The sequence below is a fragment of the Saccopteryx bilineata genome, chromosome 5 (assembly GCF_036850765.1).
Source record: "Saccopteryx bilineata isolate mSacBil1 chromosome 5, mSacBil1_pri_phased_curated, whole genome shotgun sequence".
Lineage (NCBI taxonomy): Eukaryota > Metazoa > Chordata > Mammalia > Chiroptera > Emballonuridae > Saccopteryx > Saccopteryx bilineata.
In genome coordinates, this window is record NC_089494.1 from 158319810 (window position 1) to 158339376 (window position 19567).

The following is a 19567-nucleotide window of genomic DNA, read 5'->3' on the forward strand; positions in this document are numbered from 1 at the left end:
GAGTTTTAGAAAAGTTGTGCATTAAAAAATTCAGCCTGACCAGGCAGTGGTGCAGTGGATAGAGCATCAGACTGGGATGCCAAGGACCCAAGTTCGAGACCCCAAAGTCGCCAGCTTGAGTGCGGGCTCATCTGGTTTGAGCAAAGCTCACCAGCTTGGACCCAAGGTCACTGGCTTGAGCAAGGGGTTACTTGGTCTGCTGAAGGCCCGCGGTCAAAGCACATATGAGAAAGCAATCAATGAACAACTAAGGTGTCACAATGTGCAATGAAAAACTAATGATTGATGCTTCTCATCTCTCCATTCCTGTCTGTCTGTCCCTGTCTATCCCTCTCTCTGACTCTTTCTCTGTCTCTGTAAAAAAAAAAATTTATGTCTGACACCTAAGCTGCAAGGTCAAAAACAAACTCAAAGTTAAAGGTGGGAAAATGATTCTCCAAGCAAATAATACCCAAAGAAAAGCAGGCATAGCCATATATATGACAATGCTGACCTCAAGACAACTGAAGTAACAAGACAAAGATGGACATTTCATAATAATAACAGGGACACTGTATCAAGTAGACATAACACTTCTTAATATATAAGCACCGAATCAGGGAGCATTAAAATATGATATATAAGACACTTAGAACTGACTTAAAAATAAAAACATAAAAACACAGTCATATATGCAGATCTCAACACACCGTTGATGGCTTTAGATAGATCTTCCAAACAAAAAATTAATAAGAGATATTGGCCTTAAATGACACACTAGAACAAATGGACATAATAGACATTTATGGAACATTTCATCCCTGCATTAGATTATACATTATTTCGAGTGTGCATGGAACATTCTCAAGGATAGACCATATCTTGAGCCACATGTATATCCAGTAACCACGGCTGCCATCAAAGCCGCCTGGCCAACACAGGTTCAGGTTTGATTTGGACCATGGTAATGAAGCAACAGAGCCAAAAACTGGTATTTCATTTTCTTTTAATCCTAGCTTGCATCCAGTGGGTGAGAAAATACACACAACGGGAAACACTTCCCTTTCCATTCAAGGCTCCCCAAGCCACTGACTCATCTGAGTTTTCCTAGAATCAAAGGCTTCCACCTCACCAGTGTTATTTACCTCTGTTCCCCATCTCCTTCTCCTCCACAAATGGGCTTCTCCTTCCCCCATTCTTCAATTTTGGCTGCCTCCTCCATGTGGCTTCCCTGCCTTGCTCCACCATGGGCTCTTCCTTTTACAAGCACATGATCACTCTCTCCAAAATGGCCTCCTAGCTCCTTCTTTTAAAACCTTTTGGTGCTAAAGCCTTCCCCCAACACACATTAGCATAACCACACCCCTTCCAAGCAAGAAAGGCATTCAGCCACCCCTCTTGGGCAGTGGCCATCTTTAACAGGCTGAGCAAAATATTTCTTACCTGCCTGACACCACATAACTAGCCTCCACAAATTCAAGAAGATTGAAATTTGCCAAGCATATTCTCTGAGCATAAGGCTTTGAGATGAGAATTCAACCACAAAAAGATAGTAAAGAAACCTATAAAAATGTGAACATTAAAGAATATACTTCCAAAAAATGAGTAGGTCAAAGAAGAAATAAAAGCAGAGATCAAAAGATATATACAAACAAATGAGAATGACAACATGACATCAAAATTTCTGGGATGCAGTGAAAGCAGTAATAAGAGGGAAGTTTATATCAATACAGGTTTATATCAAGAAACAAGATCCCAGGTAAATAACCTAAAATTACATCTTAAAGAACTAGAAAAAGAAGAACAAAGGTATTGGTCAAATAAGTTTGTAAAATATGATTTTTATGTTTGCTAGCTTATAGTTTGCATTGGAGGCTGGGCAAAGCCAGGTATATGTGGTCTAATAAATTGCAAATTACCTTACTGCTCTGTTTGGGAAGGGCCATTGTTTTGCTAATGTTTGCTGGAGGAGAATTTTTCTTGCCAGAAAGTTTTGAAAAGAGAAGAAGACAGAGTGCTGAGAAAGAAGCCATGTTTGTAGAGTGAGAGCAGAGAGAATGCAGAGTGCTGAAGAAGAAGCCATGTTGGGAGGGAAAGAGAAGGTGTGCAGATGGGGAACCAGAGCTGAGTGGCTCTGGGAGCCCTACTGAGGCTTGTGGGAGCCTTTGATTCTAGGAGGAACTGGAGAAGATTCTCTTGGCTATGGAACTGGAGAATGTGTCAGAGTTTCAAGAGCTCTGAATGAGAGGGAAGTGTTTTCCCTGTGTGTTTACTTGTTGGCTGGTGTGAGACTTTATTAAAGAAATGGCCCACCATTTTTTGACTCCACTGTTTCCTTACCCCCTGTCCGAATCCAATGAGAACCTGCATGGTCGTGACAGTGGCGGCCCCTGGTCCTACAAAAGGCAACCCAAAGTCAACAGAAGAAAGGAAAAATTAGAGCAGAATTAAATGAAATAGAAAACAAAAAAACTAAAAAAAAATAATACAACAACAAGCTTAGGTCTTTGAAAAGATCAATAAAATCAACAAATTCGCCCTGGCCGGTTGGCTCAGTGGTAGAGTGTTGGCCTGGCGTGCGGAAGTCCCGGGTTCGATTCCCGGCCAGGGCACACAAGAGAAGCGCCCATCTGCTTCTCCACTCCTCCCCCTCTCCTTCCTCTCTGTGTCTCTCTTCCCCTCCCACAGCCAAGGCTCCATTGGAGCAAAGATGGCCCGGGTGCTGGGGATGGTTCCATGGCTTCTGCCTCAGGCACTGGAATGGCTCTGGTCACAACAGAGTGATGCCCCAGATGGGCAGAGCATCACCCCCTGGTGGGCATGCTGGGTGGATCCCGGTTGGGTGCATGCGGGAGTCTGTCTGACTGCCTCCCCATTTCCAGCTTCAGAAAAAATACAAAAAAAGAAAATCAACAAACCCTTGGCTAGACTCAGTAAGGAAAAAAGAAAAAGGACTCATATAAACAAAATCTGAAATGAAAGGAAAAATTACCACAGACATTATATACAAAGGATCATACTAGAGTATTATGAAAGATTATATGCCACCAAACTTAACAAATAGAAAAAATGGATAAGTTCCTAGAACTATACAACCTTACTAGCTTGAGTCACAAAGAAGTGAAAAACCTAAATAGACCCATAAGCAGAAAGGAAGTAGAAATAACTATCAAAACCTGCCAAAAAATAAAGGTCCAGGACCAGATGGCTACACTAGTGAATTCTACCAAACATTCCAAGAAGATCTGGCACCTATCTTCTCAATGTCTTTCAAAAAATAGAAGAAGAAAAATATTCCCTAACATATTTTATGAGGACAACATAACTGTAGGGCCAGTAGTCATGGCCATCATGGCCATGCACATGCAGCTTCTCATTAAATTTGAGCAGACTATAAAGAAACAGTGGAGCCAAAAAATGATGGGCCATTCCTTTATTAAAGTCTTGCACTGGCCAATGAGCAACACACAGGGAAAACACTTCCCTTTCATTCATTCAGAGCTCCCAAAGCCCTGACACATTTTCTGGTTCCACAACCAGGAGAATGTTCTCTGGTTTCTCTTAGAATCAAAGGCCTCACCAGTCTCAGAGGGGTTCACAAAGCCCCTCACCTCTGGTTCCCCATCTGCACACCTCTTCTTTTTCTGCACAAACTAGCTTCTTCCTCAGCACTCTGCATTCTCTCTTCTCTAACTCTGCAAACATGGCTTCTTTCTCTGCCTCTTCTCTTTTCAAAAATGTTCTGGCATAAAAACCTCTCTTCCAACAAACATTAGCAAAACAATGGCCCTTCCCAAGCAGAGCAGGAAGGTAATTTGCAATTTCACAGACCACATATACCTGGCACTACCCAGCCCCCAATGCAAACTGTAAGTGAGCAAACATAAAAGTCATATTTCACAAACTTATTTGACCAACAATAACCCTGATATCAAAACCTGGCAAGGACAATACAAAACAAAGAAAACTACAGACCAATATCTCTAATGAATACAGATACAAAAATCATTAACAAAATACTAGCAAATCGAATACAACAATATATTTTAAAAATTATACTAGGCCCTGGCCAGTTGTCTCAGTGGTAGAGCATTGCCTTGCATGTGAATTCCTGGGTTTAATTTAAGGTCAGGGCACACAGAAAAATTGCCCATCTGTTTTTCCAAACCTCCCCCTCTTGCTTCTCTCTCTCTCTCTCTCTTCCCCTCCTACAGCCATGGCTTGATTGGCTTGAGTTGGTCCCGGGCACTGAGGATGGCTCCATGGCTTCTGCCTCAGGTGCTAAGAAGAGCTTGGTTGCTGAGCAATGTAGCAATGCCCCAGATGGGCAGAGCTTCACCCCCTAGTGTGCTTGCCAGTGGAGTCTTGTTGGGGCACATGCAAGAGTCTGTCTCTGCCTCCCCTCCTCTCACTGAATTAAAAAAAAATTGTACATCATGATCAAGGAGAATTCATTCCAGGAGCACAAGAATGGTTCAACATATGCAAATTGATCAACACAATGTACCACATCAACAAAACAAAGACAAAAATCATATGATTTTCTCAACAGATGCAGAAAAAGCATTCTTTAAGACACAACTTCCATTAATATTTAAAACATTCAATAAAATGGTTGTAGATGGAAATCACTTCAACATAATGAAGGTTGAATATAAAAATTCATCAGCCAGTATCATATTATATGGTGAAAAACTGAAAGTTTTTCCTCTAAAATCAAGAACAAGACAAAGCTCCCACCCTCTCCACTCTTATTCAACATAGTATTGGAAGTCTTTTCCAGAGAAATCAGGCAAGAGAAAGTAATAAAAAGCATCAATATCAAGAAAGAAGTAAAGTTATTATTTTGTGTAGATGGCATGATCCTGTACATAGAAAACTCCAAAGACTCCACTGAAAAGCTTTTAGAAACAATAAACATATATAATAAAGTTTTAGGATACAAAATTAATATACAAAGACTGCTGCTTTCCCGTACACAACCAATGAAACTTCAGAAAATGACTTAAAAATACCTTTTCAATGCAACAACAACAACAAAAATACATAGGAATAAACTTAACAGATGATGTGAAAGACCAATATATGATGAAAAGTACAAAGCATTATTGAAAAAAATGGAAAGAGACACAATGAAATGGAAAATATTTTATGTTCATGGATTAGAAGAATCAGCACAGATAAAATGGCCATATTAACTAAATGCAACCTATTGATACATTAAAATCCTGGTGTCATTTTTAAAAGAAAGAGAACTAAAAAGCACCAGGTTTGTATGGAAACATAAAAAAGCCTGAATAGCCAAAGCAATTCTGAGACATAAGAATGAAGCTGGAAGTATCACATTACCTGACTCCAAATTATACTACAGCACTATAATAATTAAAACAGATGGCATTGACAGAAAAAGAGACATACAGACCAATGGAACAGAACCAAAAGCCCAGAAATAAAACAACATATAGATGGACAAATAATTTTTAAAAAAGGAGTAAAAAACAGTGGAGGAAAGAAAGCCTTTTTAATAAACGATGCTGAGAAAATTGAAAGGCTACATGCAAAAGAATGAAACTTGACTACAGTTTGTCCCCCTGCACAAAAATTAATTCAAAATGGATCAAAGACCTAAATATAAGATCTGAAACAATAAATTACAAAGAAGAAAACATAGGCACCGAACTTATGGACCTTCGCTGTAGAAAACATTTTATGAGTTTGACCCCAAAGGTGAGGGAAGTAACGGCAACAATAAATGAATGGGACTACATCAAACTAAAAAGCTTCTGCACAGCAAAATAAACCAACAACAAAACAAGGCAGCCAATGAAATGGGAGATGATATTAACAAACAACAGCTCTGCTGACCAGTCAGTGGCACAGTAGATGAGCATTGGCCTGAGGACCCAGGTTCAAATCCCAAGGTTGTGGGCTTGAGCATGGTTATAACAGCTTGAGTGTGAGGTCGCCAAATTAAGTGCAGGGTCACCACCTTGAGTGTGGGATCACAAGACCCCATAGTTATTGGCTTGAGCCCAAAGGTCTCTGGCTTGAAACATAAGGCTGCTGGCTTGATCTCAAAGTTGCTGGCTTGAGAAAGGGGTCACTGGTTCAACTGGATTCACCCCCACCCCTGGCCAAGGCACATATGAGAAATCAATCAATGAATAATTAAGGTGCTGCAGCTAAGAGTTGATGCTTCCCATCTCTCCCTTTCTGAATTTTCTGGCATCAGAGCAAGGGCCGGAGGGGTAGCTTTCTCCTGGACAGAGTCCTGGCAGAGGCCATTGTTACTTTTCAGAGCCCTTTCCCCACAGAGCTAGAAAGCAGTGCTATATCTGAGTCTCTGTCAACCAGGCTCACACTTTTGCCCAACTCTGGTGATTCCCTGAGATCTCACCCCTTCCAACTTGCAGGCCCACTCAAGCTGTTTCCATTAATTTTTTTTTATGCTTCAGACTTTCCTAAAATCTCTCAAACAAGCAGAATCTGGCCTCAGGGTGCCCCATACTCTTGCTAAGTGGCCCAGGCTTGGCACTAGCAGCAGCTAGCCTTGGTTTGTAGCTTGGCCTCTCCTGGGCACTTCCAAGCCCAGCACAAGCAACAGCCATCTGCAGCTCACTATGTAACTCACACCAGGTGTCCCTGGGAAGAGCACAGGCAATGGCTGACTTTGGCCTGTACCTCCCAGGAGGCTCAAGAGCTACAGTACCCAGTGGACAGCTTCAGACCATGTCAAAGAACCACCCAACTACCTCCACAAACAACAGACTCAAGGATGGACTCAGAAGGCACCAGAGTCCTGCTGAAGTAAGTCCTCCCCCTTCATTGGGGTGGGCCATGCACAGCTGATCCAACATGGTGGTCACAGCCAGTCCTTGTAGCTGATCAGCCTAGGGGTAAATGCTTCACCTTGAGGTACCAATAGTAATCATGGCCCAACCGCAACAGGAGGGAGTACACAGCCTATATGAGGGTGGGTACACCTGAAGTGCCCAGCTTGTGTGAACAAGGAGACTGTGCCACTGGACTTTACAGAATATTATTACATTAGGCCATTCTTCCAAGCCCAGGAGACATAGCTGCCCTACTTAATACATAGAAACAAACATAGGTAGGCTGCCAAAGTGAGAAGACAAAGAACCATGTCCCAAATGAAATGAACAAAACTCCAGAAAAAGAACTAAACAGAATGAAGACAATCTACTAGAATCAGAATTCAAAAGACTGGTTATAAGGATGCTCAATGAATTTACGGGAAGAATAGATAAACTTACTGAGAACTTCAGCATAAAAAAGACATGGAAACTAGAGAAAAGAACCAGTCAGAAATGAAGGATACACTAACTAAGATGAAGAATAATTTATAAGGAATCAACAATTGAGTTGATGAAGCCAAGAATCAAATCAGCAATTTTGAATAGAAGAAAGCAAAAAACACCCAATCAGAATAACAAAAAAACTCTGAAAAATAAAGGTATTATAAGGAGCGTCTGGAACAACCGCAGGTGTACCAACATTTACATCATTGGGATGCCAGAGGAGAAGAGAGAAAGTAAGAAAGTGAAAATTTATAAGAATAAATAATGACAGAAAACTTTTTCTAACTTGGCAAAGGAAATAGATATACTAGTCCAGGAAGTGTAAAGAGTCCCAAACAAGATGAACCCAAAGAAGTCCACACCAAGACACCTCATAATTAAAATGCAAAAGCTTAAAGACAAAGAATCTTAAAAGCAGCGAGAGAAAAGGAGTTATCTATAAGGGAGCCCCCATTATAGACTGTCAGCTGATTTCTCAACAGAAACTGTGCAGGCCAAAGGGATTGACAAGAAATATTCAAAGTGATAAAAAGGAAAAACTTACAGCCAAGACTACTCTACCCAGCAGTTATCATTTAGAATCTAAGTACAAGTAAAGAGCTTCCCAGAAAAGAAAATGCTAAAGTTGTTCATCAGCCCCAAACCAGCATTACATTAAATGTTAAAAGGTTTTCCTTAAGAAAAAGAAGGGGGGAAAAAAAGAAAAAGAAGGGGGAAAAAAGAACAAATATATGAACAATAAAATGGCATTTAATGAATACCTTTAAACAATTGAATCTAAAAACCAAAACAAACAAACAGAACAGAAACAGACTCATAGATACAGAGGATATTTTGATAGTTGCCAATGGGAAGGGGATTGGGGAACTGGGTGAAAAAGGTGAAGGGATTGAGAAATACAAATGGATTGTTACAGAATAGTCATGGGGATGTAAGGTACAGCACAGGAAATATAGTAAATAATATTCTAAAAACTATGGTGTCAGATGAATATGAGATTTATCAGGATGATCACTTAGTAAGTAATATGATGTCTAATCACTGGGATGCACACCTGAAACTAATACAATATTGTATGTCAACTGTAATTGAAAAGTAAAAGCTTTTGTAAAAAAAGAAAATGTGGAAATTTGTTAAAAGGGTAAATCTTATAAGTTTTTGTTTTAAAAAAATGGGGAGAAAGGAGGAAAGAGGGACAAATATACAGTGATGAAAAATGACTTGACTTTGGGTGTTGAGTATACAATGTAATCAACAGTTCAAGTGCTATAGAGATGTTTACCTGAAAGCTATGTGCTCTGTTGATCAATGTCACCTTGTTAAATTTAATTTTCTAAGTAAAAATAAATTAAAAAAAAAAAGGACAGAAGAAATCTTTTGGATGTGATAGATATGTTTATTTCCTTGACTGTGGTGGTCATATCACAGGTGTATGCATATGTTCTAACTCACCAAACTGTATATATTCAAATGTGCAATTTTTTCATATATTAAGTATACCTTAAAACTAGAAAAAAAAGAACATAGCTTAAAAACCACGAAGCATTAATTAACAATTGAATTAAAAATAGATCTTCTTATTAAAAGAAACCCCATAGTGTATGAAGTAGAAAGTGTTTTTAAATATAAAAGGAGCATCTGGAATGAATGGATGATGACAATACTAAAATTAGCTAAGTAATAACCAAAAAAATAAAATAATGTTTTAGGAAAAGCTGGAAAGACCAGATCTATTTCAAAAGCTCCTGGAAGAGACACATGCTCAGCCTGTAAATTTTTCCTGTGATGATGTGCGTTTCCTTTCCTCTCCTCTTACTTTAGTATTCCCTTGGGAATATCCTTGATAAGAAAGAAGTAATTATTTTTACATGTTTCTATGTAACTGTATTATGATTGAGACTGCCCCTACTAAACTGCATTTTGGTTTTAATTTCAGCACTTTAGGAGTTGTAGAAAGTCCTTTAAAGAACAAGTGACAGGTGGTAAATTCCTGATCAAAGTGTCCTAGAGACTTTTATAACAATATCCAAGGAATCCACATGTTGGCCAACCTATCGTTTAAAAAACTGTACAATAAAGTCCTATAGGACATTCAGTTAGTGAATTGTATTGGCTAGAGTACAAAATAAACTATTACCAGAGAGTTTCTCTTCGTGAATACTAGCATTGCATTGTCCCTGTGAGATTCAGTGTAACCAGAAATTCAATTTTCCAAACTGACCTTACTAATGACAATAGAATTTTAGAGATTATCAAACTCCTGTTGGTTGCCCCAGCGAAAAGCATCCACTCAGGTGACCATGTTTTATCTCTTCCGTTCTCAATGGGACATTGCCTTTAAGAATGACATGTCTGGCTTCACTAGGAACATGTGGAAAACATGGAAACACATTACTACCACTTAGAAAATAGTTGAGAATTAGAGATTTTATTTCTTCAAACAAGCATGAGTCGTAAAACCCAATATAATGACTCCAAGGGACATTAGTTATCCCTTTGGATATTAGTATAGAATGTCGTTGATATTTGGGACAGGAAAATAGATTGAAATGTTTAATAAATTACTAGAAATGGATTTAGAAATAAATATAAACCGCATGTTGATCATTTTAAATTTAGAAGTATACAGAGAAAACAATAGAATATTCTGAATGGATTATTAAAATATATATTTTAATCATTCTAGGTAATGCTGATCCTGAAGGTCAAGGTTACTGCCAAGCAGGATTTAGTCTGGATTTTTATAAGGTGAAATCTTTTGGTCTTGGAGCTTCTAATATTTATCTTATCTATTTGATCTTTTTTCTTTTACCTTCTGCCTCTCATTTCTACTCCCACATTCCAGTAACCACCACCAACAAAAGAAACTTTAGGTATGTATCTAGCCTCTTTTGGCAACTTCTTTACATTTTTGTTGTTGTTGTTCACTCTTTATTTCTGTTAAAGTAATCTGTGCATATGATGACCTATTAAATAGTACAAAAATATTTCTGATGAAAAACAAGTCTTTCTTCCTACCAATTGGGATTATTGTTTTTAAATGAAAAAAAAAATCTCAAAAAGTCCATAGAGATATGTGATTCTGAAAAGCTCATAAGAATCTATAAATTATTTTATCTCTTTGTGTAATTGACACATTAGATTTGACATGTGTTAAAATTTACATATTCTCCCATAAAATTAAAAACAGAGATATCTAGTAAGACTATAGGAGACAAAGTTTCTATGGATTTAAAAGTAGTATTAATTTCATCAAAATCTTTGTCTTTATTTTTTTCCCCACTGAAAGTTAAGAATACAGGATATGGAAGGTAGGGCTGCACGTAGGAGAGAAAATTTGTATTAGCTAGTCTGGAGTTTTTGCTCTCTCTCCTAAGATGGGTGGGGTTGAAATATATGCGGAAAAAATAGGCATTACTGTGGCCTTGAGATAAATAGAAACTGAATTTTCATTTTATTGCCAAGGCTCAAAAGACCATGTCTGCTAAATTGTATAGTAGTATTAAATATACAGATAAATTGCTTACCTACGGCAGGGCCAAAAACTGAAATTATGTATTCTCAGGGGAGAGAATTCAACTCACCTAATTAACTCAAATTAAAAGTACCTAATATAACACACTAATTGAAAGCAAAAAAAAGGGAAAGAAAATGACTTGCATGACTCATATATAAAGTCCTCTTTAAAAATTGCTTTTTTCAATGAACAACAAATTGTTAAAGCAATGCTTATTGACAATGGTTTATCACCCTTTAAAAATTATCTGTTTTTCTTTTCCAATTGTTGTTGGTGTTTCTGTTTTGTAGAATGGAGACCTTATTGTAGGAGGACCTGGAAGTTTCTATTGGCAAGGTATGTTCTGTTAGCAGAGAAGACATGCCCATTTGCTGTTACAGGTGGATAAAGCAGAGTAACATCAGTATTGACTTTTAAATTTTAATTTCATATCTATAATTATAGTTTCTCAGGTGAATGAAGTATTTCAGTTTGTACTGTGTAAAACTGTTGCAACTTAATTCATTTATTCACCAACTATTTACTGAGGTTGTGCCAGGTTTTGTGCTATATAGATGCTGGGGACACAAAGATGAGTAACATCAGACCTTGTTCCTGCCCTCACAGGGGTTACATAGCTGGGGAAAGATGCAAGCATAAAATGAATATTTATACAAGTACTAAGAAATCCCAGGCATGAGACTCTCTGTGAAGGACAGGTGTGTCAGATGGGGCCAGGAGAGCATAGGGGGCTGCCCAGGGTGACTGGATGCAGCTGTGTCATGTCCTCTGAACAATGGCTGTCAGAGAGCTGGAATACAACCTGTGCTCTGCTTCGTAGGAAAACCTGAATTCAGAGGGGATGACTTGCGCTGATTCCTATAAAAATATTACACAGCAGGGATGACTTCTTCTGTTTCTTATAAAGTTGTTACACAGGTCAACTAATTTGGAAAAGATAACCCTGAAATGAGATCTGAACCCTGAGTAGGAAATAATTATGTGAAGAGAGGAGGGACTTGCAAAATTCCTCCTCTTGCAAAATAGTTGCTCTGATCCAAAATCTCCGCTAAGACATTGGGTACATATCAACCCATCTAGCTAAGCCCATATGGCTGGAAAAGAAAACTTAATATCCTTGCATACTAGTGATAACTGAAGCCATGAGTGTGAACAAATTGCCTAATGAAAGATTACAGAGAATATAGACTGAGTTTTGGCTGTAAAATTTAGGATAAATATACAATAGAATCTGAGATAGTTGAAAAAATGAGTGAGGGATTTTTGTTTTTGTTTTTCTTATTGTGAGAGAACTGACCATGTTTAAAAGATACAGGAAAGATGAATTTATGATAAAATTTTATATAAATTTGCTGTTAAGCCTAACTCATACATATACAACTATAAACATCAAATAATTAACATTTCAATCCTTAAGAATTATTTTGCAAACTAAAAGTAATATAGTTTATGCAGTAGATGGATATGAAATTAAAATTGTGTCCATTTAAAAAGATTGTCTTTTAATTGACTTGATTAATTTCACATAATTTGTTTCTTTCTTTAAATTGAAAAATGCCTGGTACAGATGATTTGCTGAAAATTAGCCGTTTCAAGAGAATTAGAAACAATTAACTAAGATTATTTAAAATGTTATTCAGTTTTTGTTTGTTTGTTTTTGTATTTTTTTGAAGTGAGAAGCAGGGAGGCAGAGAGACAGACTCCCGCATGTGCCCAAACGGGATCTACCCAGCATGCCCACCAGGGGGCGATGCTCTGCCCATCTGGGCATTACTCCAGTTGCAACCAGAGCCATTAAAGTGCCTCAGGTGGAGGACATGGAGCCATCCTCATCCCTGGGCCAACTTTTCTCCAAAGGAGCTTTGGCTGCAGGAGGGGAAGAGAGAGATAGAGAGAAAGGAGAGGGGGAAAGGTGAAGAAGCAGATAGTCGCTTCTCCTGTGTGCCCTGGCTGGGAATCGAACCCGGGAATTCCACATGCCAGGTTGACACTCTAACACTGAGCCAATCAGCCAGGGCCTGTTATTCAGTTTTAAGCTTACAATGTTTGCAGAAGCAGCTAGAAGAAACAATTAAAGGCAATTTGTACATGAAAAGAGAGAAAGGGGTATTTAGCTCTAACTAGAAAAAATTGGCAAATTCTACAGGCATTGTTCAGAAAGTCATATGTAAATACCATTGTTTTAATGTTAAGAACAGTCATTTCAGACACAGTCACTGGGAATATTTATAGCCTAGTTTGACTGTTTTATTCTTTTTGGACTTCAAACAAGACTGTAGGAGTTAGGTGTAAATTCCCAAAGAATAATTTGGCTTTAAAATTAATACTAAATGTTAGTCTGTTCAAAACATTTTTTGGCCCTGGCCAGTTGGCTCAGTGGTAAAGCTTCACTGGTGTGTGAATGTCTTGGGTTCAATTTCTAGTCAGGGCACACAGGAGAAGTTACCATCTGCTTCTTCACCCCTCCCTATCCCCTCTTCCACCACCCTGCACAACCATGGCTCAATTGGCAAGTGAATTGGCCCCTGGCACAGAGAATAGCTCCATGCCCTCTGCCTCAGGCACTAAAAATAGCTCGGCTGCAGAGCAACAGAGCAACGCCCCAGATAGGCAGAGCACCCTCCCATAGGGGACTTGCTGGGTGGATCCCAGTCATGGCACATGCAGGAGTCTGTCTCACTATCTCCCCTGCACTCATTCTCTTAATAAATAAATAAACAAACAAGTAAATAAATAAATAGAAAGAAAGAAAGCATTCCTCCATTTTTCTCTGAAAGAATATGAGATCACATTTTTTCCCTGAGATGTTTGTAATAGATATGGGAAGGCATAAAAATTGCAGTGGAAAATTGTTGGCCATTTTTTGGATTTCTATCCATCCCAATATAGGAGTATTTCAGACTTTTGATAATGACTTTATGTGGGAGAGATTAACAAAAGTAGTAATTATATCAATGTTGGTATTCATGGATTTTTATTTTTTATTTTTGCTAAGATTCTGGATCTCACTGGAACTAGCTGCTTCCCACTGCCATAATATTATGCTCTATGTATAAATTTTGTTATAAAAAGTAAATGGATCAATAGTTTTGTATTTTTTTCCTTTCATGTTGCTATGTTTCACAATCTCTTAATCAAATGATTTAGTTTTAAAACATCTGTGTTTTGTGAGAACACAGCCTATTTAGAATGCCAAAGGAGACCAAATACCATAATATGGTATTTGTAATGCCAAATACCATAATAGCAAAACCGCCAAGTGACCTTAGAGAATACACTTAAACTCTTTGAGCCTCAGTTTCCTCATAAGTAAGAAGTTATAATTTGGCTAGATGGTATCAAAACTAGATGATGTTTCTTCTAGCTAGAATATTCTAGAATAAATATTTAATCACACAAATTCTGTTTACAGGTGTCTTCACTCTTAGATGTTTTTGCCATTTGAAGGTAGAGAGACTGTGGTGAAGGAAGGCAGATAAAATGTATATCTCAGGAGTCGGGAAACTTTTTGGCTGAGAGAGCCATGAACACCACATATTTTAAAATGTAATTCCATGAGAGCCATACAACAACTCATGTATGTTACGCATTATCCAGTAAAAATTTGGTGTTGTCCCGGAGGACAGCTGTGATTGGCTCCAGCCACCCGCAACCATAAACATGAACGGTAGGAAATGAATGAATTGTAATACATGAGAATGTTTTATATTTTTAACGTTATTATTATTTTTAATTAAAGATTTGTCTGTGAGCCAGATGCAGCCATCAAAAGAGCCACATCTGCCTCATGAGTCATAGGTTCCTGACCCCTGGTATAGCTCATCTTTGGTCCTTCCATAAGAATGGAACACTTTCCCAGCTTTAACCAACTTCAACTTGTAGTTCTATTGCCAGGCAAGAATATTCACCATTGAAAATGCAAGCAGTTCCATGACCATTTCTAAAGGAGTATGCGTTGTTCAGATGTTCAGACATTCATTCAGTTAATTTATTAATTTGTTTGGATGCAGGCCAGGTGATCACTGCCAGTATTGCAGACATCATTGCAAATTACTCATTCAAGGATATTCTAAGGAAACTGGCTCGAGAAAAGCAGACGGAAGTAGCTCCAGCTTCCTATGATGATAGTTACCTTGGTGAGATCCATTGCTCAAAATACCTTTCTTTCCTCCAAAGACGAACATATTAAATGGCAGACACATTTATTTCTCAGTCACCTGATATTGTTGGGCATTTTATACAAGTTTTTTTTTCTTATTAGCTTAAATGGACTCTTAAGTTTCTTTTCATTCACCCATGATATATGTATAACGTACATAATTTGATAGCTATTTCATAGGCTTCATAACAGCCTCTGGTTTTGCCCGTAGTAGGTACTATATATTATTGGGGTGGCCCAGTACTACATGTGGGCAGTTTTAAATGCAACAGTAAGAGACTTTCCAGTTGCTAGAATGTTTGAAAATTCTGTGCAAACCATACCATGTCTTTAAACACTTTTGTTTCCCATCTGTGGTTGGCATTTTGATTGATGGATGCATTTTAAAAAAGAGTTATGTTTGTATTCTCACTTTGCTTTTTAGAGCTAAGTGCAGTTTGTGGAAAACCATCATTAAATGATTTAAGAAGTAGACCTTGTTGGTGATCAGAAATAGCAAAACCTGAGCATGAGGGATACTTTTCAGAGCATCATGTCTGATAATGATGAATCAGTGACTTTAAAATGCAAGGTCACCGTTTACACTTCAGTTTGGGCAAGGAAGCATTCCTGCTTTAGAAAGTGACATCTGATTCTGTGTTGCCACACTCAGAAATATAAAGCTTCCAGGATTTGGTACAAAAGTGTTCATATTGGTATGATTAATTTTCCCTTTCATAGAACCTTAAACTTTTATGTTACATTTGTTGAGATTTCTGTACAAAGCAGTGGTATGGCAGTTCTGTCATTTTTAAATTTTTCTAGATATATAGCTCACTGATTTGTGAAGACTTAAAACATATAATTAGTTGTTGTTTTTCTTTAAAACAGGATATTCAGTTGCTGCTGGGGAATTTACAGGAGATGCTCAACAAGGTGAGAGACGTTGTTGAATGTAAGTCATTCATAAAGCATGGGTGAAAGGTAAAAGTGGCCTAACAAGACCTTTTACAAATGTAATTTTTTTTTTTTTGGCTACACAATGTGTATGAATGGCCTGACCAGGTGGTGGCGCATTGGATATAGAGCATTGAATGGGGATGCAGAGGATCCCGGTTCAAGACCCCGAGGTTGCCAGCTTGAGCATGGGCTCATCTGGTTTAAGCAAAGCTCACCAGCTTGGACCCAGTAGGCTTGAGCAAGGGGTTACTCGGTCTTCTGTAGTCCCCCAGTCAAGGCACATATGAGAAAGCAATCAATGAACAACTAAGGTGTTGCAATGAAAAACTAATGATTGATGCTTCTCATCTCTTTCCATGCCTGTCTGTCTGTCCCTATCTATCCCTCTCTTTGACTCTCTCTCTGTCTCTGTAAAAAAAAAAAAAATGTGTATGAATGGAATCCCAGAATATATATGATATTTTGTAGGAAAAAAAATACACTTTGGCACAGATTTTTAAATCTTAAAGAATTTCATATGAATTAATATCAAGCTTTATGTAATTTAGTTAAGCAATACAATAATTAGTCCAATTGTCCCATGTTATGAATTAAAAAAATACAAATGATTAAATAACTTAGACAAAAGCCATTCTGTTAGTGACACATCAGATGTGAGGAATCAAGAGTCCTCATTTTAATTCCTGGGATCTCATACCGGACATGTTCAAACTAAGCTCCCACCCGGCAACAACCCACCCCCTCTGCATTGTTTCCTTCTCCTCTTTGGACATGGCGAAACCCAAAATAACAGAACAAACTAATCCTACCTGACATAGCCACCACTGCTTGTACCTCAAGATCTTTTCAATTGTTCCCTCTGATTAGCACATACTTCTCCTAGATCTCTATATTTCCTTCCCCACTTTCTTTAGTCTTTGCTCAATTGACACCTTCTAAGTTGGTCCCTGACTACCCAATATATCACAAGTCCTTCCTTGTTCCAACTTCAGCTCAGTTTTCTCCATTATACTTATCTGGGTTTTTTTAAATTTTTTAATTCTTTTATTATTAAATTTAATACAGTGACATTGATAAATCAGGATACATATGTAGAGAGAAAACTTCTCCAGATTATTTTGACATTTGATTATACTGCATACCCCCCACCCAAAGTCAAATTGTCTTCCATCACTTTCTATCTGGTTGTCTTTGTTCCCCTACCCTCCCCCCATCCCCCCCAACTGCCCCCCCCATTACCATCACATTCTTGGCCATGTCTCTGAGTCTCATTTTTATGTCCCATCGATGTATGGATTCATATAGTTCTTAGTTTTTTCTGATTTACTTATTTCACTCTGTATAATGTTATCAAGGTCCATCCATGTTATTGTAAATGATCTGATGTTATCATTTCGTATGGCTGAGTAGTATTCCATAGTATATATGTACCAAAGCTTTTTAATCCACTCGTCCTCTGACGGACACTTGGGTTGTTTCCAGATCTTCGCTATTGTGAATAATGCTGCCACAAACATGGGGGTGCATTTCTCCTTTTGGAGGAGTTCTATGGTGCTCTTGAGGTATATTCCTAAAAGTGGGATAGCTGGGTCAAAAGGCAGTTTGATTTTCAACTTTTTGAGAAATCTCCATACTGTTTTCCACAGAGGCTATACCAATCTGCATTCCCATCAGCAGTACAGGAGGGTTCCCTTTTCTCCACATCCTCGCCAGCACTTATTCTGTGTTGTTTTGTTGATGAGCACCATTCTGAATGGTGTGAGGTGATATTTTATTGTGGCTTTAATTTGCATTTCTCTAATGATAGTGATGTTGAGCATTTTTTCATATGCCTATTGGTCATCTGTATGTCCTCTTTGGAGAAGTGACTATTTATTTCTTTTTCCCATTTTTTGATTGGATTGTTTGTCTTCCTGGTGTTGAAATTTATAAGTTCTTTATAAATTTTGGTTAATTAATCCCTTATCAGATGTATTGTCAAATATGTTCTCCCATTGTATAGTTTGTCTTTTTATTCTGTTCTTGTCTTTAGCTATGCAAAAGCTTTTTTTAGATTGATAAAGTGCAATTTGTTTATCCTTTTATTTCACTTCCCTGAGGAGATAAATAGGCAAATATATTGCTCTGAGAAAGGTCGGATAGCTTACTGCCTATGTTTTCCTCTAAGATGCTTATGGTTTCATGGCTTTCATTTAAGTCTTTTATCCATTTTGAGTTTATTTTTGTGAATGGTGTAAGTTGGTGGTCTAGTTTCATTTTTTTGCAGGTAGCTGTCCAATTTTCCCAACACCATTTATTGAAGAGGCTGTCTTTCTCCATTGTATTTCCTTACCTCCTTTGTCAAATATCAGTTGTCCATAGAGCTGTGGGTTTATTTTTGGGTTCTCTGTTCTGTTCCATTGATCTATGTGCCTGTTCTTATGCCAGTACCTGGCTGTTTTGAGTACAATGGCCTTGTAGTATAACTTGATATCAGGAAGTGTGATACCTCCCACTTTATTCTTATTTTTTAAGGTTGCTGAGACTATTCGTGTTCTTTTTTGGTTCCATATAAATTTTTGGAATATGTGATCTATATCTTTGAAGTATGTCATTGGTATTTTAATTGGTATTGCATTGAATTTATAGATTGCTTTGGGTAATATAGACATTTTAATGATGTTTATTCTTCCTAACCGTGAGCACGGTATATGCTTCCACTTGTTTTTATCTTCCTTGATTTCTTTTATCAATGTTTTATAATTTTCCAAGTACAAGTCTTTAGTCTTCTTGGTTAAATTTACTCCTAGGTACTTTATTTTTTTTTTGGTTGCAATAGTGAAAGGGATTGTTTTCTTACTTTCTCTTTCTGTCAGTTCATTGTTGGCGTATAAAAATGCCTCTGATTTCTGAGTATTAATTTTATATCCTGCCACTTTGCTGAATTCATTTGTCAGGTTCAGTAGTTTTTTGACTGAAACTTTAGGGTTTTCTATATGCAATATCTTATCATCTGCAAATAATGATAGTTTTGCTTCTTCTTTTCCAACTTGAATGCCTTTTATTTCTTCTTCTTGTCTGATTGCTGTGGCTAGGACTTCCAGAACTATGTTGAATGAGAGCAGTGAAAAGGGGCACCCCTGCCTTGTACCTGATCTTAAGGGGATTGCTTTTAATTTTTGCCCATTGAGTATGATGTTGGCTATGGGTTTGTCATAGATGGCTTTTATTATGTTGAGTTATATTCCCTGTATTCCCACGTTGCTGAGAGTTTTGATCATGAATGGTGCTGGACTTTATCAAATGTTTTTCTGCATTTATTTAAATTATCATGTAGTTTTTCTACTTCCTTTTGTTTATGTGATGAATCACATTGATTGATTTGCGAATATTGTACCAGCCTTGCCACCCCAGAATAAATCCCATTTGATCATGGTGTATGATTTTTTCCATATATTGTTGGATCCGGTTTGCTAATATTTTGTTGAGGATTTTAGCATCTATATTCATCAAGGATATTGACCTATAGTTTTTTTTCTTTGCGTTGTCATTGCCTGGTTTTGGAATCAGAATTATGCTCGCCTCATAAAAGGAGCTTGGAAGTATTCCTTCCTCTTGAATTTTTTGAAATAGCTTGAGGAAAATAGGAGTTAGTTTTTCTTTGAATATTTGGTA

The 19567-nt window shown here is 37.6% G+C and overlaps 1 protein-coding gene across 1 annotated transcript in view; it reads left to right on the forward strand.

Moving 5' to 3' along the window:
* ITGA8 (integrin subunit alpha 8) overlaps nucleotides 1-19567 on the forward strand; it is a 287595-nt gene that overhangs the window by 93798 nt on the left and 174230 nt on the right. The window contains exons 5-8 of the mRNA XM_066280756.1: nucleotides 9985-10046; nucleotides 11106-11151; nucleotides 14826-14951; nucleotides 15845-15889. Coding sequence (XP_066136853.1) covers nucleotides 9985-10046; nucleotides 11106-11151; nucleotides 14826-14951; nucleotides 15845-15889 — 279 coding nt within the window. The remainder of the gene's footprint in view (nucleotides 1-9984; nucleotides 10047-11105; nucleotides 11152-14825; nucleotides 14952-15844; nucleotides 15890-19567) is intronic.